Consider the following 27743-nt stretch of genomic DNA (forward strand, 5'->3'; position numbering starts at 1 on the left):
TTAGAATTCAATGGTTCAAAAGTCTCAATACTACAATCTGATTTCAAAGTATAAGTGCCTAAATATTTTTCATCTTTTTCCATTTCCCTCACACCTAATTTCTGGATTGATAATTAACCATCTATTAGGAGCAGTGGTACCTTTACTGAAGTGAATAGAGGACTTCATAAAATTTATTATTTGTCCTGAAAAAGAAGAATAAGTATCTAAAATACACTTGAGATGATCCACATTTGATTCAGAGTTTTTCCCAAAGAAGAATAAATCATCTGCAAACATCAGATGACTTATTGTTGGAGCGTGAACATTGATCCTGTATCCACGGTAAAGACCATTTAATTCAAAATTCTCCATGAGAAGACATAGTCCTTTAGAGCAGATGATGAATAAAGAAGGTGATAAAGGACATCCTTGACGCAATCCTCTTCCACTCTTGAAATTTCTATAAGGAGCACCATTTAAGAGGATAGAAAAAGTAGAAGAAGTAACACACAACTCATAATTAGATTGTGAGAATGCCCATGAATGCCTATTTGATGAAGCATAAAGCTCAAAAAAGACCAAGAGACACGATCATATGCCTTTGACATGTCTAATTTGAGAGCAAAAGAACCTTGTTTAGATTTAGACTTATTCATAGAGTGGAATAACTATTTTGCAATGACCACATTATCAGTTATCTGTCTATTCTTAACAAAAGCATTCTGAGACCAAGAAATGAAGTAACTCAAGAAAGGACCAATTCTGACAGTTAAAATTTTTGCCACAAACTTGTATAGAACATTGCATAATGCAACTGGTCGAAATTCCATAGCCGTAGTAGGGTTCTTCACTTTTGGGATTAAGCTTATATGAATGTGACTCAACTTACTTGGTATTTCTCCCGTGTTAAAAAATTGTTGGATGAATTGAATTGTATCTTCACCCACAATTGTCCAGCATTTTTTGAAGAAAAGAACCGGAAATCCGTCTGGCCCTGGAGAACCCAACGAGTTCATATTCTTGACATTTTTCCATATTTCTTCACCAGAAAGAATCGCGGATAATGATAAGTTTTCTTCAGAACCCATGGAATAAGAAGAAACTTGGAAGTTTGAAGGAGCTTGAATGTTCAAATCTTCTTTAAATAATCTTCAAAAAATATGGTAAGCTCCTCTTCAATATCCTTAGGATTATAAATCCATTGTTGGTCACTATTTCGAATACAAGAAATTTGATTTTTCTTCCTTCTCTGTTGTACTGATATATGGAATTGTTTGGTGTTTTATCTCCCGTTTTCATCTAAATTTGTTTCATTCTCTGTTCCCAGTAAGTAGTCTCCATGATGATGTAATCATTCAATTGAGATGTTGTTGCTTCTTATTGAAGATTACATTAGGGTTAGGAGATAAAGTTTGAAGATGAAGTAATTTTTTCTTAAGTTTCCTGATCTTATTCTTTATGCAGCCTATCTTGTTTATGCTCCAGCTCTTTAGAAATTTTCCAAGAGAAGTAAGTTTGGTCATCAAATCTGCAGGGAGGTTGATATTCCAACTTTCCAGAACAACTTTTAGAAAATCAGGATGTGTACACCAATATGCTTCAAATATGTATGCCGGAGGATTTCTTTCTATATTTCTACAGGTGTTGAGCAGAATAGGTGAATGATCATTGGAGATTCTTGGCATATGCAGTAAACCTGATTTCTTAAACATTAAACACCAATCTGGAGTTGCAATAACTCTGTCGAGTCTTTGTCTTATTATACTTTGGAACTGCCTACAATTATTCCAAGTATACGCAGGACCCGAGAAACCCAAATCCAGCAGATGATTTTCATGAATGAAGCTGTTGAATTTTGATATTGTTGTGTTTAAAGAATTATTACCTCCAAATTTTTCTCTAATATAAGAGAGTGCATTAAAATCTCCGATGAAACACTTAGGACCAGTTACGTGTTGAGAGTAAATTGATAAACTTTGCCAAAAGTTTCCTCTATCTGATCTGTTTGGTGGTCCATAAACGCAGAATAAATTCCACGTAGGATAAGGACCTGATTGTTTTATTTGCAGGTGAATCAGATTTTTCGAAGAAGAAATAACTTCTGCATCAATTTTATCTTGCCATATTAACCAAAGGCCACCACTGCGACCTATTACTAGAACTACACAATGATTAGAATAACCAAATCTATGTAGAATAGATTGATAAGAAGCTTCAGATAACTTTGTCTCCGAGAGAAAAACAATGTCAGGTCTAGAGCTTCCTAGGAAAGATTTTAATGTTTGAATTGTTGGGTCATTCCCTAACCCCCAACAATTCCAAGAAAAGACTAACATGGACCACGCGGCCTATTAGGGATAGCCGCCATCTCCCATTGATTATCTGAATTCTCGATGATTCCTGAAGCCATCTTTGATTGTGTGGTTCCAGAATGTAATCGTGCTCCATCCAACATTCGTTTAGAACCTCTCGGATTGTTGTCGGTAATTGGCCTCGGAATAGTGGCATTGCTAGAACTCCTAGCCAACGATTTCCAATCACGCTGTTTGGTAGCCTTACTTGATTGTCTGGGATTCCATAAAATCCTTCCATTGTTACCACTATGTGGTTTGTTGTTGGACCCGAATAGAAGTTGATGAAGGTTCTCATTGATAGACTTGTTTGAAACTTCAGTAGAAGTAGATTTCTGTCTTTTAGTTATGAACTTGAAAGTTTTAGAAACTTGCACAGTTTTGAAACTATTGTATTGGAAGTCCGTTGATGAGTTCTCCTGATTATAAGCAATGCCTTTTCCCTTAGATAATTCAGAATTCAATTGTTGTAGATATGGGTGTCGAGTTGATGATGAAGTTTCAAAATCTGAATCTTGGGCAGTTACAGTAGAGGAGAGATCATGGTTCTGAGAACTGAAGATTAGTGAGTTGTTAACTGTCAGATTAGTATTATCCTGACGAAAACCAGATAGTGGTAACTGCCTGAATAAGTTATCTTCATAGCAGTTACGAGAGTCATCTGATGAAGTGGATTGTAAGTTCCTAGTCATTGATGAGTTGGATTGATGATTCATCATGTCTATGATCTCCATTGAATTGGTTTTCCTGAAAGTATCTAAATCTTCATGTTCCTCTTTCTGAAAATCTTTCATTTCATTAGCATTGTATTTCACCGAAGCATTGATTGTGCGATTATATTTAGGGATAATTAAATAATACGCCTGTTGGTGAAGTTCTGGTGGGAAGTCTTGGTGAACTTTATATTTCAAGTGATGAACTTTAGGACACATTTTCATGAGATGGCATATAAGTCCACAGAAAGTACAGAATCTGGGAAGTCTCTCATATCTAATTTCAGCCGAAATTGTCTGATATTTAGATATTGGGAATGTAATGGAGTCTCTGAGTGGTTATATGACATCAACCGGCAGACGAACCCTTGCAAACTTTCCCCAGTTCCTTGATTCTTGGAATGTTATTGTTCTTTGACTTCCCGCATACGAAATTAGTCATTGTATGAATTTGCTGTCCAAGTAATTAACCGGTAACCCATGAAGTTGTGCCCAGAATTCTAATTTGTCAAATAGATATTCATGTGGCAGTTTATTTGGAACACATCTTTCAAACGCCAATAGATCATCTCTAGTAACCCATGGGGATGACTCCATGATAAATTCTGAGTCTGAGTGGGACTCCAATTTGATAAGAAATGTGTCTGAAGTGAATTCAGAAACATAAAAATTCTGGTTAAATGATCTCCAGAGTTTTTGTAAGAGCTCTCTAACATTTGTTATTTGAAATGTTCTAGGAGATAGAATCAAAAGTATCAAACAGTTCTGATAATTATTAGATGAATTTGGTAATGGAGTATCGATGCAGATTTGTTTTGAAGGAGTATCTTGGTTAAGAAGGTTTGCAAACTGTCGGATCATATCCATGTTTTAGTTTTGTTGTTGTAAGTTGGACTGAGAAGATTGAGACATTGTTAGAGAGAAGAATTGAGAAGTTTATAGAAATGCCAAAGGCTAGGAAATTTTAAGAGATCTGAGAATTAAAGAAATGGAAATCTTCGTTGAAATACGAAGAAATCCAAATTACTTTTGTTCTATAGAGGGTACGATTGTTGATGTAGTTGTAAAACAAATAGGAAGGTTATGAATGATCGGAGTTTGAATTAGGAAAATAGGTTAATGGAGATGTTCTTCAGAGAAAGAATTACAGAGAGGAGGGAGAAGATTTCTGATTTTCTTTGGTCACACAGATGTTTCAAATGACCTTAATACTAAATGACCTTATTTTGTCTTCTTATCAGGTCTCAAATTTCACCGTGCAGCCCCAATAATCCTGGGGAGATTGGGGTATACCCAGATTAATTGGGGTATACCTAATGAGACAAAACTGGGTCATTTTGAAGTAAAACAGGACACCCCTTAATCATGTATTTTCTAAATGGCTAATATACCCTTGTTTAATTAACACTAAAAATATGATTAGCTTAATTAATTGAGTTTAAATTGAACAATTGAGTAGATTAAAACTTCTCAAATTATGAATTTAAGTTATGAAATTTTGTTTTGATTGAACTTATGAGGGGAGATTTTTGATGAAAAAAATTTGTTTTGAGAAAATCTTTTGCAACGGAAATGAAAGCACAATACCCAAACATTTCTAAAAAGGGGATTGCTAAGCTGTTGTATGAAATCATACTCAAAATTAGAGAAGAAATCAACACTTTCAGTTCTGAAAGTATGAAAAGTCGGCAAGGTCGATGAATGAAGACCCTGCCGACTAATGTTGGACGACATGGTTGTTTTTAAAAAACAGTACCGACTATATTATTTTAGACACACAGGAGACCGTTGTTAATGTTTCACTAGTCGGCATCGTATTGATTTCCTACCTTTCCATCTAACCTACAGTCATCATTTAATTAATTTCTCACCTTGCCGGCCAAGGTACAGTCGGCAGTGTAATAATCTTATTACCTTGCCGACATTTGGCTATACCCAAAAGAAAACAGATTCTTGAAAGTTGTAATTCACTTTATTCATGAAAATTTCGTTACTACATTGATTGAAACATAAAATCTAACTCCTTGTCGTAGGAATAACGGATTCACTTAGCACGTGCTCAAGCCTTTGAACCCCTAGGCGACCCTAGTGGACGAGTTATAGTCTTGTGAGGGTTTATATAGAGATCTACCCACAAAACCAACACAAAAAATTCTAAAACCATCAATCTTCTTCCGAGGAATCCGAGTCTGATTCACCCACCATCATCTCCGGGGCATACTCTGGAATCTTGGATACCATGAAGTGATAGCTTGCATCAAATGCGAATGCTTCCCCCTTTTCCTCCAAGTAATGCGCTTTCGCGACTTCATGCTACGAAACAAAACACAAACTTACTTTGTTAGTGGTGTTTAATAGGAAGACCAAACAACATGGATTACATAAAATAAATCACAAAAATACTTACAAATTTTTCAATCGACAAGTTAAAGTGGGTAGCATTCAAAATCCGATGTTGGATAGCTAAATAAGCAAGTATCGCATTTTCGATGACTAAGTGTCTATCATGAATTTGTTGAATACTTCTTCCATTTGGATTCCCAAACTCTTTCCTATATTTGTTGTATACCTTTTCCCAAAAGTTTTCGATATCTACCCTTACAGAGGACTGATTTCTAACTCGAGTTTCGGCATACCATGCTTTGGTGATGGATAGATCTTCATTTGAATCAAATGATGTCATTGTTGTATGTATAGGTATTGGGAGAGTTACAAAGATTAGATTATGATTTGAGCTTTGGAGAGTATATGCAAATAGGTGTGCGTTGTTTTGTAGAGAGAACTAGTGTATTTATAGGATGATGCCCGAATTTGGCCGTTAGGGTAGTCAATCAATGCAGTTGTACTTGCAAAAATTTGAATTTTGAAGCCGCTAGATAGGTTACTGTTTCAACAGTATGTCGACTAACACACCGTCGGTAGTGTCGTAACTTTCTTACCCTGCCGGATATATCAATTTTCATACACAAGAAACGTCATATTCTGCTGCATATGGTCGGCAAGGTATTTGTTTAATACAATGTCGACTAAAACATAGTCGGCATCGAAGTAATTTTATTACTCTGACGACGTTATGATTTTTGTAACACAAGAAAAGGTCATTTTCTGTTGTTTTAAGTCGGCACGGAATTTGTTTATTACATTGTCGACTAACAAATAGTCGACAAGGTAGTTATTTTCTTACCTTGCCGACCCTGCTAACTGCATCATTTCTGCTGTTAGGGACGGCAGTCTGCCAGTTCACAACCTTGCCGGCCCTAGTTTAGTTGGAATTGTAACTTAATAAAACATTCACTGAATACCCTGCCGGCGGAATGATTGAAACTTAACATAGCTAAACAAACCATTCATTCAACAACTAGAAATCAAACATTTGTCCGAAATAAGAAAACATGTGTCCCATAAACCTTAAATAAACATTTTTCCAACCATTAACCTTAACATTTTTCTAACACATAAAAAAATAAACTAGAAATGCATTCATTCACGACCACCACCACCACCACCACCCTATTTAGCATTTTCACGACCACTACCACCACCATTGGTACGAGCCCTCTTTCATTCAGCATTCCTCTTGGCTTGTGCTTCCCTCTTGGTTTGTGCTTCCGTCTTTAGTTCAGCATTAGCTTGCTGGAACATTTCAGTGGCATCTTCATTGTCAACATTGCTAGTATAGTCAATGTGCTTAGTTTGCTCTTCAATCGACAAAGGCTCTCCTCTTTCTCTCACGCGAAAACCATCTTCGCAAGGGTCTTAAAATGCTCCTTATATTTTCAATTAAACACCAAACAATCAATAGAATGATTCGATAATGTAATCTTAAAACAGTAAGAGCAACTCTAAAATACTTACAAAGTTCTTAAGACTTGTTGCTGGGTCTTTCGGTGGCATCTTCTTCTTACGAGACGGTTGTTCAACATTCTCTTCCCTAATCACAATAGGACGAGCAAAACCCAAGTACCACGACATGTAATTCTCATGAGATTCATGACCTTCGGTCACCTCGTCCAAAAGACTCGTATCGATTTTATGGTCACGTCTTTCGTCCAACGAGAAATATCAGGCGCTGGAGCGTAATGGATGCCAATACTTTTTTGGGACGTGATGCACTCCTCCCTTACCACTTTAATGTGAGGTTTATCACCGGGATGGGGTTCTTCTTGGACGTAACCCACTTGCCGCATTACCCGGTATGGATCGTACATTGAAAATCCTTTGGGGTAAAACAAGGGACCGTAGTAGAATGCAACATCATCTCTCCTTACGATTATACCTTCATTTATATCATCTCGACACGCATCAAATATTACCTCATCCGCAGTCAATTTGTCCAAGGCGACTCGCATGTTGATAAGCTGCTGCGGCATATCCTTCTCCTGAGCAACAGTAAAACTGTATCGTTGTCCTCTTGGAAGGTGACTCGCAAGCTTAGTGTTCACTTTGATGTGGGGGTTTCCTTTCACCAAAGAAGTGAAGTGCTCATATATCCAAACCTATGCAAACACAAAGTTTAGTAAGAATCTTATCTTATAAGTTTGCAAATATAAATGATTTATACAATTGAATTACTTGTAAGAGACATAGATTTCTGTTAACTTGCTTAGTGAGTGCGCTTGAAGCCTTTGTCAACTCTGTATTCAAGAAGTAAACCACCACGGTACCCCAAGAATACTTATGCATCTGATCAAAGGGATGCAACAGTTGAAGATACTTGCCATCGACCAATCTTCCGGAACTGCCGGGGAAGATATAGTTTCCCAAGATGTATAACAAATAAGTTGACGCAGTAGAATTGATTTGGACCATGGACACACTTCCTTCCTCATCATAGATTTTCTGGGTCCCAGAGTATGTGTCCATCAGCGTCTTAAGACTTAACTTCCTGCTTATATAACCATCCTTCTTCATAAACAAAGACTCATACTGCTTCTCATCCAAACCGAACAAGATCTCGGTCAATTTGAAGATCTTCTCCCAAGAAATGTCATCTTCTTAGACATCTTGGAGTTCTTTTCCCTCAACCTCGAGGCCTAGAATTTGATGAGCATCATCGGGAGTTACCGCCATCTCACCGAATGGGAATAATGTATCAGTCTCTCCATAGAACCTCTCACAGAATGCAGATACAGTAATTTTGTCATACTCACAATCGAACTCTCCACCGCATGCCACATCTCGGAGTTCTTGACAATCGCTTGCACCTCGGCACATTCCCATTCAAGTGGCCATTTATTCATCATAGTGTTTGAAGCTTGGCACCTCAAAAGACAGATCGCACGCTTGTGATCATAAATACCAAAAACACAAAACTAAAAGAAATACAAACACTTGAAGAAAATTTAAGATAAATAGATACACTTAAATAAAAACAGTGTTTCATTGAAATTACTTACGATAGGATTATGGATTTCACATGCCCATGTGTCTTTGTATCCAAAAAGAACATGTCCACCATCTTCTGGGGTCCCTAGTGGAGGCTGACCTGGTTTAAGTGTGACTTTCAAGTGAGGGGAAAGCATGCGGGAATCAGCCGGTTTAGTGATAACCCTCTTCGGTCTTCCGGTAGCGGTTGTAGTTGTAGTTGCAGCTTCAGCTTGTTGATCATTACCTGTTTTTTCTCCATCTTCTTCTTCTTCCTATTCTCTACCCTCTTTCTCTTCAACAATTTCACCATCTTTATCTTTATCTTTATCTCCATCATTGTTATCACCGACACTATTACCTCCTCCAATAGGTGGCATATCTTGATCATCATCCCCATATTCATCATCTCCTCCAGCAGCCGGAGTTCTTTCAACACCATCATGATCATTACCTCTTCTACCAGATGGATTTGATTGGTCTTCATCTGGAGTTTTATCTGAATCACTTGGTTCCGTTGGTGGTTAAGAATTATTTTGTTCACGGATTTTGAGCGTTCTCGGCTCAACTAATGCCCCTCGATGTGTTGCAGTCAAGAGTTTTTCACCAACACGAGGAGGTCTTGAAGGAGGAGTAACATTTTTCTTCTTTCCCTTTTGCAACCTAAATAAGAACAATTAAAAAAATAAATTCAATATTCGGCAGGGTCGACAACTGTAATCTATGCCGGCCAAACAATAGTCGGCAGGGCCGATAACTATAATCCATGCCGACTAAATAATAGTCGGCAGGGTCTTATTCAACTAACGTGTCGGCTTATAACAACTCTGAACACAGTAGATACAAGGATTTTCCACATAATTAGTCGGCAGGGTCTATAACCCATACAATGCCGGGTAAAATGCAGCCGACAAGGTCGTATTCAAATACCATGCCGACCTTATGACTTTAGGCATCAGGAGACACCTATATACATTTATCAAAACACACCGCCGGCAGGGTAAAAAATTATAACCCAACGACTGTAAAAAATCATATATCGTCGACAAGGTATTAAGGTTGAATACCTTGCCGACCCTGTAAAAAGCAGTTACAGATATTAAACTGCTGGCATGATATTCAACCTAAGATCTTGCCGACTAACCCTAAATACGAAAAGTCGGCAGAGTCGTGAATCAGAGACCCTGCCGGCTGAATAACTGCAGATTCACAAATTTGATTTTTTTGACATAATTTGACATGCAAACATAAAATTGAAGTTCTGGAGTGAGTTTAAGTAGGCCCTTACTTTCTCAATCGCGCCATTTCTTCGGTTTGAGCGGCGTTGATTTCTTCTCCTTCGGCGTTTTTTTTACTCCATTTGTGTTGAACTAAATTTGCAATTCTAGGGTCATACTGATTAGGTTATCTATTGGTTTATTTGAAACGACTGGCCCTCGACGGCTCCATGTTTGAAGATTAATCGACGATGAAATTTTCGAATCGAAGAATTCATCGATGATTTTTTAATCGGTTTTTGATGAGGGGGACCAGTTTCAGCCAGTATGGTGGAGGAGAAGAAGAGGAGAAGATGAAATGAAAAGAATTAAGTTTAGTTTTAGTTATAATGCATGAGGGTATTTTTGTAATTTTGCTCATTTTAACATCCCCTAACCCTTTAAATGAGTCCCTTTAATATTGGATATATCCCAATAAATCTGGATATACCCCAATCTCTCCCGGCCAATAATAGGTTTCCGGTCACTTGTTTGTTATCCAAAACTTTGTGGCCCTCTGGGTGTTTCACCTGATACTCCTCTTCTTGTCCCAATAGGTTGCAAGTATCCTCACCTTATATTTTAGTTTGTAGCCACGCCACTGGAGAATGCAGGTTGTGCGCGTGTGGGGGAAAGTTAGGGGAGGAAAATGGGGACGAGAAGCATTTTCGACTTTATTATTCAAAAGAGAAGAAGAAAAAAGATACTTCTCCCTTGCATGACACGTATCCCCAACAGCATTGCCCTTTTTTCAATGGGGAACAAAAGAGGCAGGCAATTATGGAAAAACACTGCTCAATACAAAGAAAACCTCCCAAAGCAATAAGTGAATCAAATCCAATTGATACGAGATCCAATAATGTCACTCATGAATAGACACCCCAAACTTCTTTCTTCCGTATAAAGCACTGGTGGAACTTATTAGTTATCGGCATACTTCTGTCGCTACTCACTCATCATGGAAAAGATCTATGCATTTTTTTCTTCAATACCCAACTACTCTCAAGTACAACTTGGTGAGTAGCAAATTTCTATATGAAGTCGACATATATGTGACACTACCAGTCGTCTCAGCCGAGTAACAAGGTCAACTAATAAAGTTGGCAGTTTTTGTTGTTAGTTTGATATTGGTGTGAGATTCGTAAGAATACTTCTATACATATTATCGTAATATGCTTGTAAATTTTTTAGAAAGTAATAAAATTGTGTTTGGTAAAATATCATGTTCTAAAATATCAGAAGAAAAAAATAATTGCGTGCATCATTTTGGCAAACTTATATGCATGATTATCTTCACGGTGGGATTAAAGTTACCATTTCAGACTCCATCCAGCACACATAGTTATGCCAAATATATACTAATTGAGAGCTGCCAAAATGTTTTCCACATCTGAATAGTGATATCAATAGCTGGCTTTGGGATGGCAAAAAGTATTGGCTTCTATCATTAGTCAACTTTTGATAATTGGTCTCCAAGAGACATGGTAAAAAATGTTACTTGTCATAACAACCGTTATTCTCTTCTATCTCTCTCATCAATTGGTTACATCAAATAATTGAAATGAAAACCCAATGACACAAATTATCAACCACCATTTAAAATTTTAGAAATAAGTAAATAAAGCTGAAGAAAAAAGATTGGTTATAAAATGGAAAGAAAGTGATGCCCAGGTTCTCATTTCCCACATTCCCAGTTCAGGCAACTAAGGTTATTATTGAGAAACCCAAAAACACTTAATTTTTCTAAGTATGGATGTAGAGAAAATTTTCCACATGAAAGGTGGTATTGGAAATGAAAGCTATGCAAAAAATTCTTCACTCCAAGTAAGTTTTTCTAATCTTTAGACCCGTCTTCTTCTTCTTTTTTCTCACCATGTACTGATTTTGGTTTACATTTTTTGTTTTGTAGAAGAGGGCTTTGGATATGGTAAAGAGCATAAGAATAGACACCATAATAGACCTCTACGTGACGCTAACCCCAGAGAGTTTTGCAATAGCTGATTTGGGTTGTTCTTCAGGACCCAACACTTTATCAGTGATTCAAGAAATTGTCGAAGTTATCGATGAAGCGAGTAACAAGATTTCACAAGCAACACCAGAATTTAGAGTATCTCTTAATGATCTTTCTAGCAACGATTTTAACTCAATATTTACCGGTCTACCAGACTTTTACAAGGGACTTGTTAACATCTTTGGGAAACAAGGCAGGAAAAGATCAAAGGCAGCAGCGCCTTTGGTTTTCGTAGCTGGTGTTCCTGGGACTTTCTATGGAAGACTCTTTCCTGCTAATAGTTTGCACTTCATTCATTCCTCTAACAGTTTGCACTGGCTATCTAAGGTTTGTACTTTGAAATCTTTGTGCTTATTATCATGGATAAAGTTACATATAGCTAATCAAATTAATAGAATCTCCAACTGATTTGATTTTCATTTTAGAGCTAATTTGGCCCCATTAGATGTATTCAAAGGTAGTACAAAAAGACCCCATCAATCACTGGACTGGATGGATAGGGACTCCAGTTTTGTCTACCACCTTGTTTTAACTGCCAACTTCTGGCTCCAAATCTAATGTCCAATCGCCAGTCTAGACCTTAACGTCTGAAATTCTGTTAGCATGTATTCTTACACTTTGTTTACATATACATAAATGTTTTGTATAGGTTCCTCCTGCAATTTATGGGCATGGAGGCAGGTCAATAAACAAAGGAAACATATACATATGTGAATCAAGCCCTGCAATAGTATCCAATGCTTACTTATCTCAGTTCCAAGATGATTTCTCAGTTTTTCTCCAATCAAGGTCAGAAGAGCTCGTTGTTGGCGGACGAATGGTTTTGATCTTCTTAGGAAGAAAAGAGTCTGATCATTGTAACGAAAGGGGTAACGCGTTTCTGTGGGCACTTTTTACTAAGGCCATGGCTCAGTTGGTTTCTCAGGTGGTTGCACATTTCTTGCTTGAGTTGAGTTAGTTAAGCATTTCTTGCGTTTCGTTTTTAACACTAATTTTATGTTCAATTCTATTTGAGTATAGGGAGAAGTTACGGAGGAGAAACTGGATTCATATGAGGTTCATTTCTACGCACCATCGAAAGATGAAATAGAAGACGAAGTGAACAAACAAGGGTCTTTTGAAATTGATCAGCTGGAGATGTTTGAAACAGAAAGACCGGGCAGTGGTGGAATGAAGGATGGGGAAGTTTTAAGCTATGGAACCATGGTCTCTATGGCTGTCAGGGCGATCCAAGAGTCTATGCTGCAGTACCATTTCGGAGAAGGATTAAACATTGACCATTTATTTGATGTTTATGCCAAATTACTTGATGAAGAAATTGTTAAAGAAGATATTAGGCCACTTAGCTTCATCTTAGTTCTTAGAAAATTATTTAGCTGAACTTGAAGTTGCATTTCTGTTGTACTCGAAATTATATTAATATGACATCTTCGCCCTCAGGGTGTCTGAACAAAATTACAGTCTCTCTGAATCATCTTTAGCTGCATATAAATTCCACAACTCAAATCTTGTGCCCTATTAATCGTATCGATATAGTTAGTGACGAAAATATTATTCAGTGCAGCATCTTCTGACCAACAATACCAAAATCGGAAGTCTGTTTGCCATTTGGCCTCCAGTAAACTTCCCTAGCTCTATGGCTGGTGCAAAATTCCGGAACTGTAATAAGACTGATGTACATATGCAGATTTTTCCGAAATGAACGGTAGACACGGGGTAGTTAACAATAGCGTCCTAAACTCAATGCGCTGATTTCAACCGTCAGTGCCAACTAAAAAAGATCGGACTATTGCGCGCAGGATATAGCAGGCATGGGAAATGTGATGCATAAAGGGATCTGAAATGGGAGACATGTATTATTGGGGAGAAGACATCACTTAACGAAAAAGTTTAGTAGTGGTGGAGTGCCATGGGAAAAAAACACTAAAGAGAATTGAAATAGTGAAAGAGACAATCATGGCCTATCTTGACAAAACTTAAACCCCTAATCATACATGCGTCCACTTCCACCACTATCAAAGTATGTAATGATTCTGATGCTAAATATCTTGATTCAAATAGCTATTTATAGGGGGGAAATTATTGTGTTTAGCTAAATGCACTTGAAAATTGCGTTAGAAATTGAAACTAGAAACATTGAGTTTTGAGAATGGGTGGTGATCCTATTCAAGTTCCATTTTATTTCCTCATCCACTTAATTTCATCACTAATCGTAGTGTTATTGTTGATTCAAATTGCTAAGATAATCATATTTTATAATCGCGGTAAACCGATTGTATCCACCGCTCAAACTCCTCCAGGTAGCTTAGGATTCCCTTTTATTGGCGAAACCATACAGTTCTTATCAGCTAATAATAGCACCAAGGGGTTCTATGATTTCGTTCTCTCTCGAAGACTCAGGTAATTTACCTTTTCCATATTTTTCTTCATTTTCCACAATTCTTTTATGCAATGCCAAGGCCTGCTCACATGTAAACGGATCGAACCCGTATGATTAGCTTGCGCTCACTAGGCCTGGCTAGTTGACAAGGCTGGCATCTCTTATGCATAGATTCTACCTTCCCTGCGTCTCTCACTCTTATGCTTCTGATTGCACGTCTTATAAACAGGCACGGGAAGTGTTTCAAAACCAACATTTTTGGGGACACGCATGTGTTCATGTCAGGTAGTACTGAATGCGCAAAAGCAGTTCTTGGAAGTGATTTTGTGAATTTCAACAAAAGATATCTAAGATCAATAGCACAATTGATTGGAGAACATAGCTTATTACTTAGTGCAACTCAAGAACAACACCGGTTCCTCAGGAGCAGTCTAGGGACTAACCTCGGCTCCACATCTTTTATCTCTTGTTTTATCAAACAATTTGATGAGTCCATTATTAACACTCTGGCAGACTGGGCACAAAGAGATACTGATGTGATTGTGTTCGAGGAAGCTCTTAAGGTTTGCATTTCCAAATTTGCTGAAATCAATCAGCCAGAGTTTAATTCGATAAATCGGTCTTATTTGCGTTATTGTTGCAGATAACCTTTAAGGCAATGTGTAAAATGATCTTTAGTTTAGATGATACGGATGGAGAATTGGTGGAAATGCTTTGCAAGGAAGTTGGTATAATTTGTGAAGCAATGTTGGCGTTTCCTCTCAAGTTAGCTGGGACTAGATTCTACAATGGCCTCAAGGTACAATGAGACCTCAATCAATATATCAAAGCAGCCCGTTCCAAATGCAAAAACTTATCTCCATTTTTATGTTTTGTATTTAATGTTGAAATATAGGCTAGAAAAAGAATGATGCATGAGATAAAGAAGATAATCAACGAAAGGAGGACAAAAACAGCAGCTAAGGAAACACAACATTGTTATCAAGATTTGTTACAGTCATTGATCGGCGGATCTTTATCAGATGATGCTAATAATCACAAACAAGTGATGCATATGAGTGATGCTCAAATACAAGACAACATCTTGACTATGATCATTGCTGGTAATTGTCTTGTTTCTTATTGTTTTATAACCAAATTGAATTTAGTAAGAAAAGTGAAAGAGAAAATGCTCATGGGCCTAGGCCTAGAAAGATGTCATGTGGCTTATTGCTGCGCCTTTTAACAGTTACACCAATGCAGGTCAAGTAACAACAGCAAGCGCAATGACTTGGATGGTGAAGTACCTAGATGAGAATCAAGATCTTCAAGATGTTGTAAGGGTAAACATATTCTATCACACAACTTTTTCGAATCAGCTGGATGGCTTCCGATTCAATTGAGCATAACAACCGGCCCTGTGCCAAGCTGTTAATCATTTTCTAATGTTCAGGATCAGCAACTCAAGTTGGCTCCACCGGGATCATCTGCTCTTACACTCGAAAACCTGAATGAAATGTCTTTGGCTTCCAAGGTAATAATATTGAAATAATCCTCAAGATATAGTATGAAAAATGAAAAGGAAATGTTTATCATTGAAATGATTGCTAAATTTTGAAGGTTGTTAAAGAGACTTTAAGAATGGCATCAATAGTACCGTGGCTTCCAAGGGTAGCCCTTAAAGACACTCAAATCGAAGGTTTCGTTATTAAAAAGGGGTGGATGGTTAACATTGATGCCAAATCAATACATCTGGATTCAACGGTCTACAATGACGCCACTCGATTCAATCCAGCAAGGTTTGACGTAAGTAGAGTAGTTGTTCAGTTTGCATTTTGGTTCAATTCTCCTCCTCTTCTGAACTCTTTGTGAACCTTTGGCGTTATGCAATTGTTTTACCATGTAAAACAGGAACATCATCTTTTGATGCCGTATAGCTTCTTGGCGTTCGGGACAGGAGGAAGGACATGCCTTGGGATGAATCTTGCTAAATCTATGATGATCGTCTTCCTACACCGTCTGATCACCACTTACAGGTATCCTAATTTTTGGGTCATTTTGGACATATGGGCCTTAATGACAGGCTTGGACTTGGCATTTAAACGGAACTTTAAACGCACCATCGGAACGGCTTACAAGTCAAGTTTTCACTCCCTTTCTGATATGTGATTTTAAACAAACAGGTGGGAAGTTATCAACTCAGATCCAAATCTTGAAAAGCAGGCAATGTTCTCGAGATTAAAAAGTGGATGTCCAATTCGAGTTACATCTATTTAATGAACAACACGAGGAAACTACAGTGTACTTGCTTAAAATTAGTTTGAACTCTTTTGGTTGATAGTCTTGTTTGAAACTGTAATATCCCATAGCCTGTAGGCACTTCTCCGAGTTATACATGTACAACTGCACCAATAAATCATCGTCATTTGTACGTATTAAATTATGAGAAACTAAAATCTAAATTAAGAAACAAACAAAAATCCAGATCATTGGAGATGGACAGGAAAATGAAGGGAAATAGGGGTGAACCATGAAGGAAATTGATTGACACCACAATTAATGGCCTAGCTTTCTGGATAGATTGGCTAGGGCCTAGGAGTCTAAGTACAAAACTCAAAAGATACCAAAAACAGAGTGACTTTCCTCTAGTTCTAGCCAAATCTCTAGGTACATTCGTGCACTACTGCAGTACTGCTACCTATCAAACCTAATGGATGGATTTATTGTTTGCAAGTACTTAATAAGTTCATTTATGTGTCCCCTCCCTCATTAAACCAAAAATCCAAACAAGAAATCCCAAATCATACATGTAGTACAAAATTACACAAATGTGTTGTAATTGGCATTACTGTCTCTGCACAAATCTATCCAACCATCCAACAGTATAATGCACATCTGTTTTTGTATGGTATGAGATCTGGCATACGTAGACAGACACACAATTTATTAGTATATTAATCCATATATTGGTTCATCTATTCCCTGCCTCTGTTTGTTTTATTTTAATTTAAAATATCTAGTAGGTAGATTCTGCCTCTTTTCTTCTTTTATTTTCAACCAATAATGTACTTGCTAATGCCTGGGCTGAGTTCTATTATTAGAAATTAGAACTGCTAAAGTGTGGGATTGATGATTGTATATTTTTAAGTTTGAATTCTGCCTGGATGAGAATAAATTAGGAGATGAAACTCGACTCTCGAGCACTCTTCTGTGCATTTCCAACCTGCTGTTTGTGGTATATTTTGCTTTGTTGCGACTCGTTCCTGCTCTTTTGCTTATTTGCTAGAGGGTTTTCTCCCATGGCTAATGGTGTTAAGTGTTAACGTATTTTATTTTGCCAAAAAAGGAATAAAAATGATCGATGTAACCATCAAACGAGTATATTTCACCGAGCTAATAAAAATTATGCTCCTCCAACGCCTAAACTAATTCTTAAGAAAAATAAATAAAACGCAATCCATTTGGCTAGGCAGAAAAGAAAACACGTGCTAACGAACTTTGTTTTATAAAGGGGATATCAGTCCTACTAAATGCTGATACCATTTCATCGATCCAACGGTCAGATCGGTGGGATCTTTTTGTCCTATATGAAACGGTATCAGCACTTAGTAGAACTGGTATCCTCCTTTATAAATCATGATGTAGTAGGCCTTCTAAATTAGCTCATGACTTGCTTGAGTGGAGTCAGTGGACCATACTTCTTTTTTTTCTTTTTTTATTTGTACTATTAGTTTATTTCCCGCCTCATTTTGTTTTTCATAAAAGAGGCGAACCTAAACTGATACATTCAAAATGCCGATTTCGGTAGTCGGAAACCTTACATAAGATTTTCAAGATCATCGTACATTCTTTCAAGCTAATATATCTTCCCCAATTCTTGACTAACAATTCGAATCCTTCAAACTTAAAGACTATTTCATAACACCATTTCTCTGACTCTTTCAAAAGAAAGAGACGGGACCAAACATCATCCGAGGGCCAAAGTGATTTTGAAGAACAATCAATATGTATCACTGCATAAAGCAATGATTGGATCAGATCCAACTCAGTGTTTGAAAGAACATGTAAAAAACATGAACTTAGGTTTTTTAAATAAAATTGCCTAATGCAATTTAGGTAACAGTAGCAGTAACAGCGTCTCCGGTAACGGTAACAGTGTCTCGGGTAACGGTAACAGTAGCAGTAGTGTCTCAAGTAGCATTGGATATCTGACTCGGTCTTTAGAGGTCTGAATCGGAACGAATCGGTCTGAATCGGCATGGAAGATTTGTTGATAGTTGCAAAAATATGAGAACTTGGTGATAATCTTGATCTGGTTGTTGATGTCTTTGTTTCACAACAAAGGGTTGTTGATGTCTCTGTTTTTGAAGGCGGTAAAGTTGAAACTCGCCGGAGCATGTTTACCTGCCAGAAATTCTCTTGGGAAAACTCTTCAGTAGTAGCCGACGGTGTTGAAAAAACTCCGCCTCAAGAGATTATACTGAAGTTGAAGTCCGTTTTTGAATTTGCATGCGTTTTATTTAAATTCCTGAATCAAATATGTTGCTTCGCTTCCCAGGGAGAATATAAATTACTCCCTCCGTTATTTTTTAATATACCAATTTCTATAAATAAATATTTCAAAAAAATATGACAGTTTCGTAATTGGGAAAGTCAAATGTTACTTTAATTTTCTGGGACCACTTTTCTTTTAACTTCTTTTGATGACAAGTGTCATGGGGACCATTTCACTTCACTTCTTTTATTGACAAGTATCTAGAGGACCACTTTCAATAATTAGTTCTCTTAATTTCCTTAATTTTCTCAAAAAAAAAGAAACTGACCTATTAAAAAGTAACGGAGGGAGTACAAGATATGGCGATCAATGATCTTATTAGATGATCCTGATTTTGTTGTCACCATCTAACTCATTCCATATTTGACTGCCCAACAGTATTATTATTGTAGTCCATACCATATCGGTCTATTTTGTAAAACATGGTTTGTTTAGCTTTCTAGTAGGGCAACAATTCCATCACAAACAAAACTAAATTAAACAAATAAAATGAAATTTAAGAGTTCTCATTAAAATTAAAACCACTACACTAATATTGGATTTATTTTATTTTTTCTTTATACTAAAAAGAATCCGAGGTCGAGACCAAACTCTTGTCCTGAACCCTACAAGTACAACAAAACTTAGGTTATTGTACAGGTTTAGATTAACAAATTAGATCAATTGCAGAAGATTTTGATTAAACAAGTTTAGGAATAATAATTGGAATGGATTAGAGGGGGAAAGTATTATAGTTATACTGAGTGGTCTATTTCATTTTCAGTTAGGTGGGAGCAACAATCAAACAGCAAAACAGTAGTTCAGAAACAAAAAAGAGTCGAATATTAAAGCGAGAACCAACCCCATGGAGACAAACATTTTTATTAATTGGGGAATCATTTTGCATTTATGCCTGTTTAAATGATTTTATTTATCCACACTTGCACTTTCCATACAAGTACACAGCCACACAGGTTAGAAGTAGAACAACAATAATTCCAGTTGTTAACAGAGACATGTTAGATCTTAAGATAAGCTAGTTGATAATCTGGGGCACGGGAATGACAACAAATTATATCCATCCCACTCAATTTTAATACAGACAGTATATGCGCGTCTTCTTTTTCCTTTCTTTTCTCTCTGTATGAGACGCACATCTTGCTAACTTGCTTGCTTTTTATCTTAAAGAAAGTATAAATTAGATTAGTACTAGATTGACAGTTTAGCATACATTCTATTACTTAAAAGCTATGAACGTTGCATTAGCTAAGTACAAAAACAAAGTTGCTACAGGCAGCTGTCAAATTCCACGAAAACTACCAATCCGGTGATTCCAATAGTGAAGATTATTATTTTGTTTTATATAAATTCTGTAACCCTAATGTAATTTAGTAATTACAATTTTAATCCAATTTTAACATGGTTGGAGTTTGGAAGTATCAAGCACAAACGGAAACAAGATTATGTTATAATTTTGTATAAAAGAAAACACCAAAAATCAACAGTTAAGTGATGTATATGTCTCTCCAAGAGGAAAAAAGAGAGCTAGTGAATAAAAACATGGCAAATCCTCATATCATAGCATCATTTAACATTAATGTTCTAGCTAACCTCTAACAAACATATACTAAAAATAAGATACTACTACAACCAAAGACATATTTATGTTTGGCGACCAACAACCAAAAATTCTTTTGTTAGGACACGCCAAAACTTTTTTCCCTAAAAATTGATTATGGGCCCCTTAATCCATACAAACTTATGGATCATATAGATATAGTTAGGAAGAAAACTAATCAATGAGAAATAAAGAATGAAATTTAGAACCAAAAATTAAAGGAGGAGAAAAAGGAAAGGAGGAGAGGATATTGACATGCCTTATATGAACTTTGAAGGATTTGCTTAGTTCAGAAAAAGAAATGATAGTGGAAACTTTGGAAATTTAGTCTGAGTACTGACCATGCTTTACAAGTAAACTAACAAGATGTCCTTGAAAAACGAAGTTTAATTTCTACCTCAACAACCCCATAATCCATATCTTAGTTAATAGGGTTAAACAGAAGTTTCCAAACTAAAGAGAAAAACTTTAGTCCAAAAATGTTGACCTTAATCCAAGGAAAAATATAAACCTAATCCAACCCTTGATTGATTTAAAATTGGTCCAATTCAACACTTAACAGTGTAAACCATTTTTAGGACTTCTTAAGAATGGAAGCTTTGAGGTTTCAGAAAAGCTGACAAGAAGGAAGTGCAACTAAAATAACGCTCGTTACCCTGGATAGTGATGTTAAAGGACCAGTAGAAAAAATATTCGTATAAAATTTTGAGTAATTTGAGTAGAAAAAATATTCGTGTAAAATTTTGAGTAATTTGGCTTTGTATTATGGACAACCAAAATTCAACATTCAACGCCAAAATCTATAGCCGAAAAATTAAATTCAACATAGCGTTCAAGGGTTTGCTTGAACGCCAGCTGTAATCAACTATGCAGCGGCAAATGGTTTGGCGCTGCATATCATTTGGCCTTTTAAATTTTTAAACTTGAGCCCTTAAATTTTGTGTTTAAAAGGTAAAATTTAATGGTTATGTTATTTGTGCCTAATCATTGGGCGTTTTTATTATTAACTATCTGATTTTCTTTAAATTTTAAAATCTAACGGCTCCAATTTTCCGCGCCAAACCATTTGACGCTTCATGGTAAAATATATGACGCTAACCTGATTCAACCTTGAATTGTTGTAGGGCTTAGACGCTGAATTAACTTGATGTGGCAAGGTTTGAACCTTGAATCTTGACTCAAAATAAGAGAAAGCCTTAGCCAGAACTCATGTTCCTATTTAATAAACCTTTTTTTTACCGAAAACACAAATTTATTAAGAAAGCAGAGGTATTACAAGACTCTCCTATCCTCAACGAGGAAAGTATTAATAAAACTTGGGGGTTATACTCTTATACCTTACACTAATATAGGAATTTAGCATTGCTCTGCGAGAAAATCCGCAATGTCGTTACAAAACCTTACTACATGAGAACATTTCAGACTCATAGCTACTTTTAATAACCTATAATATCATCTAGGATATTATGATCCTCCAATTTTTCATTTCCGAAATCCGAAGCAACAACTTCGATCACAAATGTGCAATCTCCTTCCAGAACCACATTCTTATATCCTTTTTTTTTTCTCTTCCCACCTTAGCATCTTTAAGCAGTGTCAGCGCTTCAACATGCTCATGATCTCTAACTTTATAAAAGTTCATTATGGCCTCTAAAAATCTACATGCATCATACCTGAATGTTAGATCGTTCCCTGCCATCTTAGTATTATAATCAAAAAACAACATCAAAATCCATTTTAATTCAATCCTTTGGTTGTATTGTCCACTTTTGGATATATATATGTTCCTGCTTATTATTTTTCCTGCAAGAACTACTAGAAGTTTTTTTTCGGTAAGTCTTACTTGACGTAAACTTCAAATGTACTAACATTTTAAAGTTCTTAACTTTAATGCCGACATAAAAGAGCAGGCCTGTGCAGATCAAACTTTCACCATCCTCTCTTATACTTCATCAATAAACCTAGGTTAGTTAGTTGAATCGTAATTTCGAGTTTTTTTTTTTTAAAGTTATCAAATATGGTTATATATTGGGAGTCAACTTTCTTGTTGTGTTCTTCAAATATTGCAATTTTTTGTTTTTATAATGGTGATTCAAGTTAAGGATTGTGTGCAAGTATTGACAATTGTCGTTGATTCTTTTCAAAAGAACAAGTCCTTTGGAAAAAATGGAAACCACATCGACATTAATAAAAACTCGTTTAGCAACTACATCATCAAAAACTATATCAACAAACTTACTAATAACTAAAAAACAAACGACACCAAGATTCAGATACCGAATCAGAAGACTTGTGATAGTATTGTTATCACTTATATTAATGTTATTATTTTATCCAAGAGATTACGAGCCCTTAGTTGGATCCTTTTAAAGATCCCGCTACATCTTTTTTGCTGAGCGTAAATCTGCTTTGCTTGAAACAACTTTAACCTTTTAAAGAAGTTATGTTGCTAATACTAATTGAGTTGTTAGGGATGTTTTGCAGAATATTTAGTCATGAATTAATGGGTCTCCACAGCTTTGATGATTGCAATATGATCCTACAATTTATCCTTGTATCATTTTGATATTGAATCAGTGTTATCTATTAGTATATGAGGTTTGTCTCTTTTTCGAGTAACTAAACTTATTACAAATAAAAAGAGACCCCAGTAATAAAATTGCCTACAAAATAACAACTTTGAAACTTGAAGCACTATCTCTTCTAAAAACTTGGGATCAGCGAATCCGTAGTTGCTTAACCTCTTCTCAGATTGCTCCTTACGATCATATCTGAGCAGATCAAATCTTCATCCATCCTCTCTTCTTACTTATTACCTAGATTTAGTTAGTTTAATCTTAGTTCCTAGTTTGTTTGTGTTTTAATTTTCAGTAATTTTTATTAACATATCACGTTGGAAGTTATTTTGTAGCTCTGATCTTCAAATCTCGCAAGTTCGTTTTTATAGTGATGATTCAAGATAATGGCTAGTATGAAAACAACAAGTTTTTGCTGATTCAACTGTAGATCTCTTCCACAAGAACAACTCTTTTAATGTGGATATAAACAACTTCAAGGAAAACTCAATCAACAATGACTTCAATAACTCCTCTACCAGACTCATCAACCGCAACAACAAAAGATATCAAGACTCCAATAATGATTTAGCACAATTTCGACCACTCCAGAAGACCCGTGTTACTGCTATTTTTACTTAGGTTATTGTGACTAGTACTCTTTTGCACATAAGATTAAAAATCCTTGGTTAAATCAAGAGAATGAAAACATTCGTTTAACCCAAAACTCTTGATTGGATCATTCAAAAGATCCCACTGTGGCTTCACTGAAAAGTGCAGTTGATTTGTTTCAAACAAAATTGACTTTTTATGATATTATTACTTAGTTGGTCTTTAGGGATAGCTGGAACAGTAAAAATTGTAGAATTTTTAATCAGGATTAGGTGGGGTCCCCATAGTTTTGATGATTGTAATTTGAGCCTTGATCACCCGTGTATCGATTTTGATTTTCAATCTGTTTTATCTATAATATACGAGGCTTATCTCTTTTCTTCGAGAAAAGAAAAAAGTGAAAAAAATCCTCGGAGAGTTCACTGTTGGCTATCAGTTCAACTTAAATCAATAAATTATGAATGTTATATATAAAAGAAAAACTATGGAATTAAGAATAAATCCAATATATAAGAGAGAAAAAACATACCGCCATGTGGAAAATTATAATTCCAACCAGCGATCACTAGCTAGAGTAAGTAGCTAGTGCAGCTACTACTCACTAGTCGGTTGGTATACTCACTAGTCAGTCAGTCACTGGAAACAGAATAACCACTGGCGGTCTAACTTTGATAACTTTTGATCCGCAAACTCGCTAACTATTGACCCTAACCTTAACTTTATGTTTGTCACGGTCAAATCAAATTCAACACAACTGTTTTTGTACGGACCGGAAGATATAGGTATCCAACAGCTAATTTAAGTCATTGAAATGCTTCTTTATTTCCCATACTGATCGGTTTCATCACTTTCATGTTATATGAGAGCAGAAAAGAGTAGACAATGGAAGAGAACCACTCGATTAAAAAGCATATACACCTCATAAAGGATTTTAGAATAAATTCCTTCCTACTAAACTTTTTAAAATAAAACAAGTATAATTCCATCAGTTTCATGATACGAAAAACATCCAAATACAAGTTTGAAAATTATGGCGCCATCAGGTATAATTTTTGCACGCGAAAGTATATTAATCGAGGTATATGTTCCAGGAAATGCGAATAAATTTTATCAAGTACAATTCCCCTTGATCACAATCAGGGATGGAGGCAGCTTTCGGCATGTGGAATGCCAATGAAGTGTTTAGGGAAATTAGACTTGATTTTTTCTTTTTCTCCTCTTCCATTTGACAAGTGGAATGCCAATAAAGTAAAAGAAATTTGTGTAAATTTTGATATTTTGCTGGGAAAAATAAAAATAAAGCGAAAAAGAGATGATAAAATGTAAAGGTGAGAGAGCAAAAGTGAGAATTCAATTGCCCCTGTTTCTTCCTTTCTCTCGTGATATTTAACAACTGTATGTACATCATAATCCAGATCATTAAAGACCCATGAAAAAGTGAGCGAACTTAAAAGAAATTTAATTTCTTTTTTTCACTACCACAGTACTTAAGAAAAACTCTAATCTCTTAAAAATACCGTTAATTAATTAAATTAACCACTAATTAATGGACATATTATTACTGAAGAACAATAGCCATTGATTCTTCTCTACGAAATAGTCTCTGTTTCGCGATGAACTCCTCTATAGTCCTCTGGAACTCTTCATTACTCATCTCTTGCTCATAATCCACTTCTACTGATTCTTCAACAACAACCGGTGGGTTAGGTCTTCGGCATTTCTCAGTCACTGATCGTCGCAACTCACTTTTGTTAATAGGGTTCTCATTTGTTGAAACACCTTTGGGAATCCCAGACTGAGTTCTCCTGAATTTTGTATCCTTAGTCTTGTTCATCTTCTTCGTCATCTTCGTGTTCATAGCGGTCGTTGAAGAAGATACATGGGCAGTAGTATCAGAAGAAGGAACTGTATAATTGTTCTTCTCTTCATATACTGTTTGTTTATCTTCGTACACAATCTCTTCTTTTGGAGAAAAGTGAATGTTCTTCTGAATTTTCTGATTTGTTTCGTTACTTTTCTTGATAAACTCATCATATATATGGTCTCCACCACTGTTTACTGAAGAATCATCATTTCTTGATATTTTACCAGACTTGATGAAAAGTGTTAAAATAATTGCATTACCCAAGAAGAATACGAACCGAGGACTTACTAATATGATACAGAATTCCTGAAAGTAATACCCCAAGACTTGAATTACGTTTGGTAATCTAGTTGAGAACCAAGAAACTAAAACCAGAACAACACATATCTCAAAAATCCTGAAGAAGTTTCCGATCTTCTGTAATTGATCGTATTTTTTCATTGCATTTGCTTTCTCCATTTTCACATTATCCACAAACTCCATGATCTTGATAATATCTTGATAACTAATCAAGTGTAAGCAAAACTGAACAGAAAAACAGAGGTTTAGAATTCTGCAGGAAATTCAAGAGAGAGGAGGGAAGAAAACTAGAGAGGGATTTGAAATGGGTTTTTAGAGAAAAATGAGAAGATGAAACTAATTGTTTCAGTTAGAGTGAGTGATTAGAAACTGAAAATTTGGGTAGAATAGGTTCTCCTTTTATAGACCTGTGAAAATTCTGTGTTAGATTAATTAATTAATTAATTAAATAAAAATAATTCATAAAATGATGCTTCCACGTATACAGCATGTAGGCTTGAAACTTTTGAAATATTATTAAGGGCGTCCCGTGGAGAGGGTATATACGTGCCCATCTCTTAATGTACGACAGCAAATGTTTTTCTAGTCTCTTTTATGATTCCTCAAGAAATTGTCTATCTATTTGGTTGGTTAAAACTTGAAATATCTTTTACCAAGTTGAAGAAAATTATGTAACTAACAAATGTGATTGAGTTATCATGATTGATTTGATAGTTCTAGAGAAAAAACTATCTTTTGAGCGCTATACAGCCAGCATACATATGCTAGTGGCTTCTGTGAATTTGTTCTGTATGTTTGGAATCATCCCATTTGAAATGGATCAAATTCCATTAGCTCATCCATATATATTTTGATGCGTGTAATCTCTTTTTTATAAAGTTTACGCGGTAAGTTCATCCATTAATCCATCTAGCTAGTAGTATTCCTTGATTCCTCGTCAGCTTCCTACTATTTGTAGGTAGGATTGAAACAAATTATACACAAAATTGGTTAAAAAGATCAAAATCAACAATTTTTGGGTGAAATGGATATTTAGATTTTGATACTGTTTAAATGGATAAAAATATAAAAATAGACAGGATGTAACCAGTTTCATCGTGCCCATTTTCAAATATTTTTTCTTATTTTTAATTTACATATGATGTATACAGTTTTATCCTTACTATTTTTTAAATTTAAACTAGGATGAAACCAGTTTCATCCTTATTATTTTTTATTTTTACCATTTCACCAAAACTATTTTTTTACTCGTCCATTTAAACCCTAATTTAAAAATATTTGGACAAATTACCCATTTTCGTAAATTTTACACATCAATTATTCCCTTATAATTTTTGACACATGATGATTGATTCTATATTGCCCGTTCATGTTGATGATGGTCATCACAAATCTGTGCATGATGAGGAAATATTCAAACACTCCAACCGTGTGTATTAGGTATGAAACTATCAATGCATGCACAATTGCTCATGAACGTTCAAAATACTGCTAACGAGTTTTTGCAAGTTCTTCCACGTGAGTTGTCAGATGGGTACGATCATGCACGTACGGCGTAGAGAAAGAATCAATCAAGAAAGAAAGTTGCAAAGGCAGCAGCAGCAACTTATCTTGGGAATCAACGAGGTCTTTCCGGCCCAGAATCAAAGGTGATATTGACATGGTCTCTCATAAGGGTTATCAATGGTTTCATCGAGTCTGACACACTCTTATCTCAGACACGCGACCACACAGGCACACAGTCAAACTATATCAACTCCCCCTTTACGTGTTCTCTTGAGTTTTCTTTTGATGAGAGGCGGGCCTGCTAATCCAAACTGCTCGTGTATAAATCTGAATAATAATGTAGTCATTAATGAAACTTCCATGAAATCTTCCATGAACGATTAACAAGTGATTAAGGTTAGGTAAATGTTTTATTTTCAGCTGCACGCCTAATTCAAGAATCATGATTACCTACAGGGAAAAGAAGAAAGGAAGATAAAAAGGAAGAATTAATTAAAGCTAATTCACCAATAAAGGTGCCTCTAATGGAAATCTCTAGGTTTTATTTGGGGATCAATCAAAGTGATTCTTGTAAAAGGTAAAAAATGTTCACAAATCAGATACATGTATGTGAGTAACGCAACCTAAACAGTATTCCCATTAGCTAGGCTAGCTAGGTTTTTGATAACCTTTTCCATTATGTTTTCTTTCAATCATCCACCGCCTAAGTTTCTAGATT

General features: G+C 35.9%; 3 protein-coding genes across 4 annotated transcripts; 2 read left to right on the forward strand and 1 right to left on the reverse strand.

Annotated features, from left to right (window-relative positions):
- The first annotated feature begins 11265 nt into the window (after positions 1-11265).
- On the forward strand, positions 11266-13132 carry LOC113329550 (salicylate carboxymethyltransferase-like). The gene is made up of 4 exons (XM_026576417.1): positions 11266-11490; positions 11576-12004; positions 12327-12602; positions 12698-13132. Exons 1-4 carry the CDS (start codon positions 11416-11418, stop codon positions 13055-13057), a joined length of 1140 nt encoding a protein of 379 aa, XP_026432202.1. The 5' UTR covers positions 11266-11415; the 3' UTR covers positions 13058-13132.
- Positions 13133-13743: 611 nt separating this feature from the next.
- Positions 13744-16486, forward strand: LOC113288486 (abscisic acid 8'-hydroxylase 4-like). 2 transcript variants are annotated; one of them, XM_026537544.1, is made up of 9 exons: positions 13747-14077; positions 14287-14620; positions 14701-14856; positions 14953-15160; positions 15300-15379; positions 15490-15570; positions 15657-15842; positions 15948-16072; positions 16220-16486. In XM_026537544.1, exons 1-9 carry the CDS (start codon positions 13827-13829, stop codon positions 16311-16313), a joined length of 1515 nt encoding a protein of 504 aa, XP_026393329.1. In that variant the 5' UTR covers positions 13747-13826; the 3' UTR covers positions 16314-16486. The 2 variants fall into 2 exon arrangements, with proteins under 2 accessions (XP_026393322.1, XP_026393329.1); XM_026537537.1 differs by lacking the exon at positions 16220-16486 and having other exon boundaries at positions 13744-14077; positions 15948-16213.
- Positions 16487-24671: 8185 nt separating this feature from the next.
- Positions 24672-25894, reverse strand: LOC113288503. Its single transcript, XM_026537556.1, has one exon. It carries the CDS (start codon positions 25700-25702, stop codon positions 24914-24916), a length of 789 nt encoding a protein of 262 aa, XP_026393341.1. The 5' UTR covers positions 25703-25894; the 3' UTR covers positions 24672-24913.
- Positions 25895-27743: the final 1849 nt, after the last annotated feature.

The sequence above is a fragment of the Papaver somniferum genome, chromosome 1 (genome assembly GCF_003573695.1).
Source record: "Papaver somniferum cultivar HN1 chromosome 1, ASM357369v1, whole genome shotgun sequence".
NCBI classification, from domain to species: domain Eukaryota; kingdom Viridiplantae; phylum Streptophyta; class Magnoliopsida; order Ranunculales; family Papaveraceae; genus Papaver; species Papaver somniferum.

Excerpts from the sequence above, each read along its gene's own strand:
- LOC113329550 (XM_026576417.1), top strand. The coding sequence starts at position 11,416 with ATGGATGTAGAGAAAATTTTCCACATGAAAGGTGGTATTGGAAATGAA. Across the intron at positions 11,491-11,575 it reads CAAAAAATTCTTCACTCCAA|AAGAGGGCTTTGGATATGGT; the intron begins GTAAGTTTTTCT and ends TTTGTTTTGTAG. Across the intron at positions 12,603-12,697 it reads TGGCTCAGTTGGTTTCTCAG|GGAGAAGTTACGGAGGAGAA; the intron begins GTGGTTGCACAT and ends ATTTGAGTATAG.
- LOC113288486 (XM_026537537.1), top strand. The coding sequence starts at position 13,827 with ATGGGTGGTGATCCTATTCAAGTTCCATTTTATTTCCTCATCCACTTA. Across the intron at positions 14,857-14,952 it reads GATTCTACAATGGCCTCAAG|GCTAGAAAAAGAATGATGCA; the intron begins GTACAATGAGAC and ends GTTGAAATATAG. Across the intron at positions 15,571-15,656 it reads AAATGTCTTTGGCTTCCAAG|GTTGTTAAAGAGACTTTAAG; the intron begins GTAATAATATTG and ends TAAATTTTGAAG.
- LOC113288503 (XM_026537556.1), bottom strand. The coding sequence starts at position 25,702 with ATGGAGTTTGTGGATAATGTGAAAATGGAGAAAGCAAATGCAATGAAA.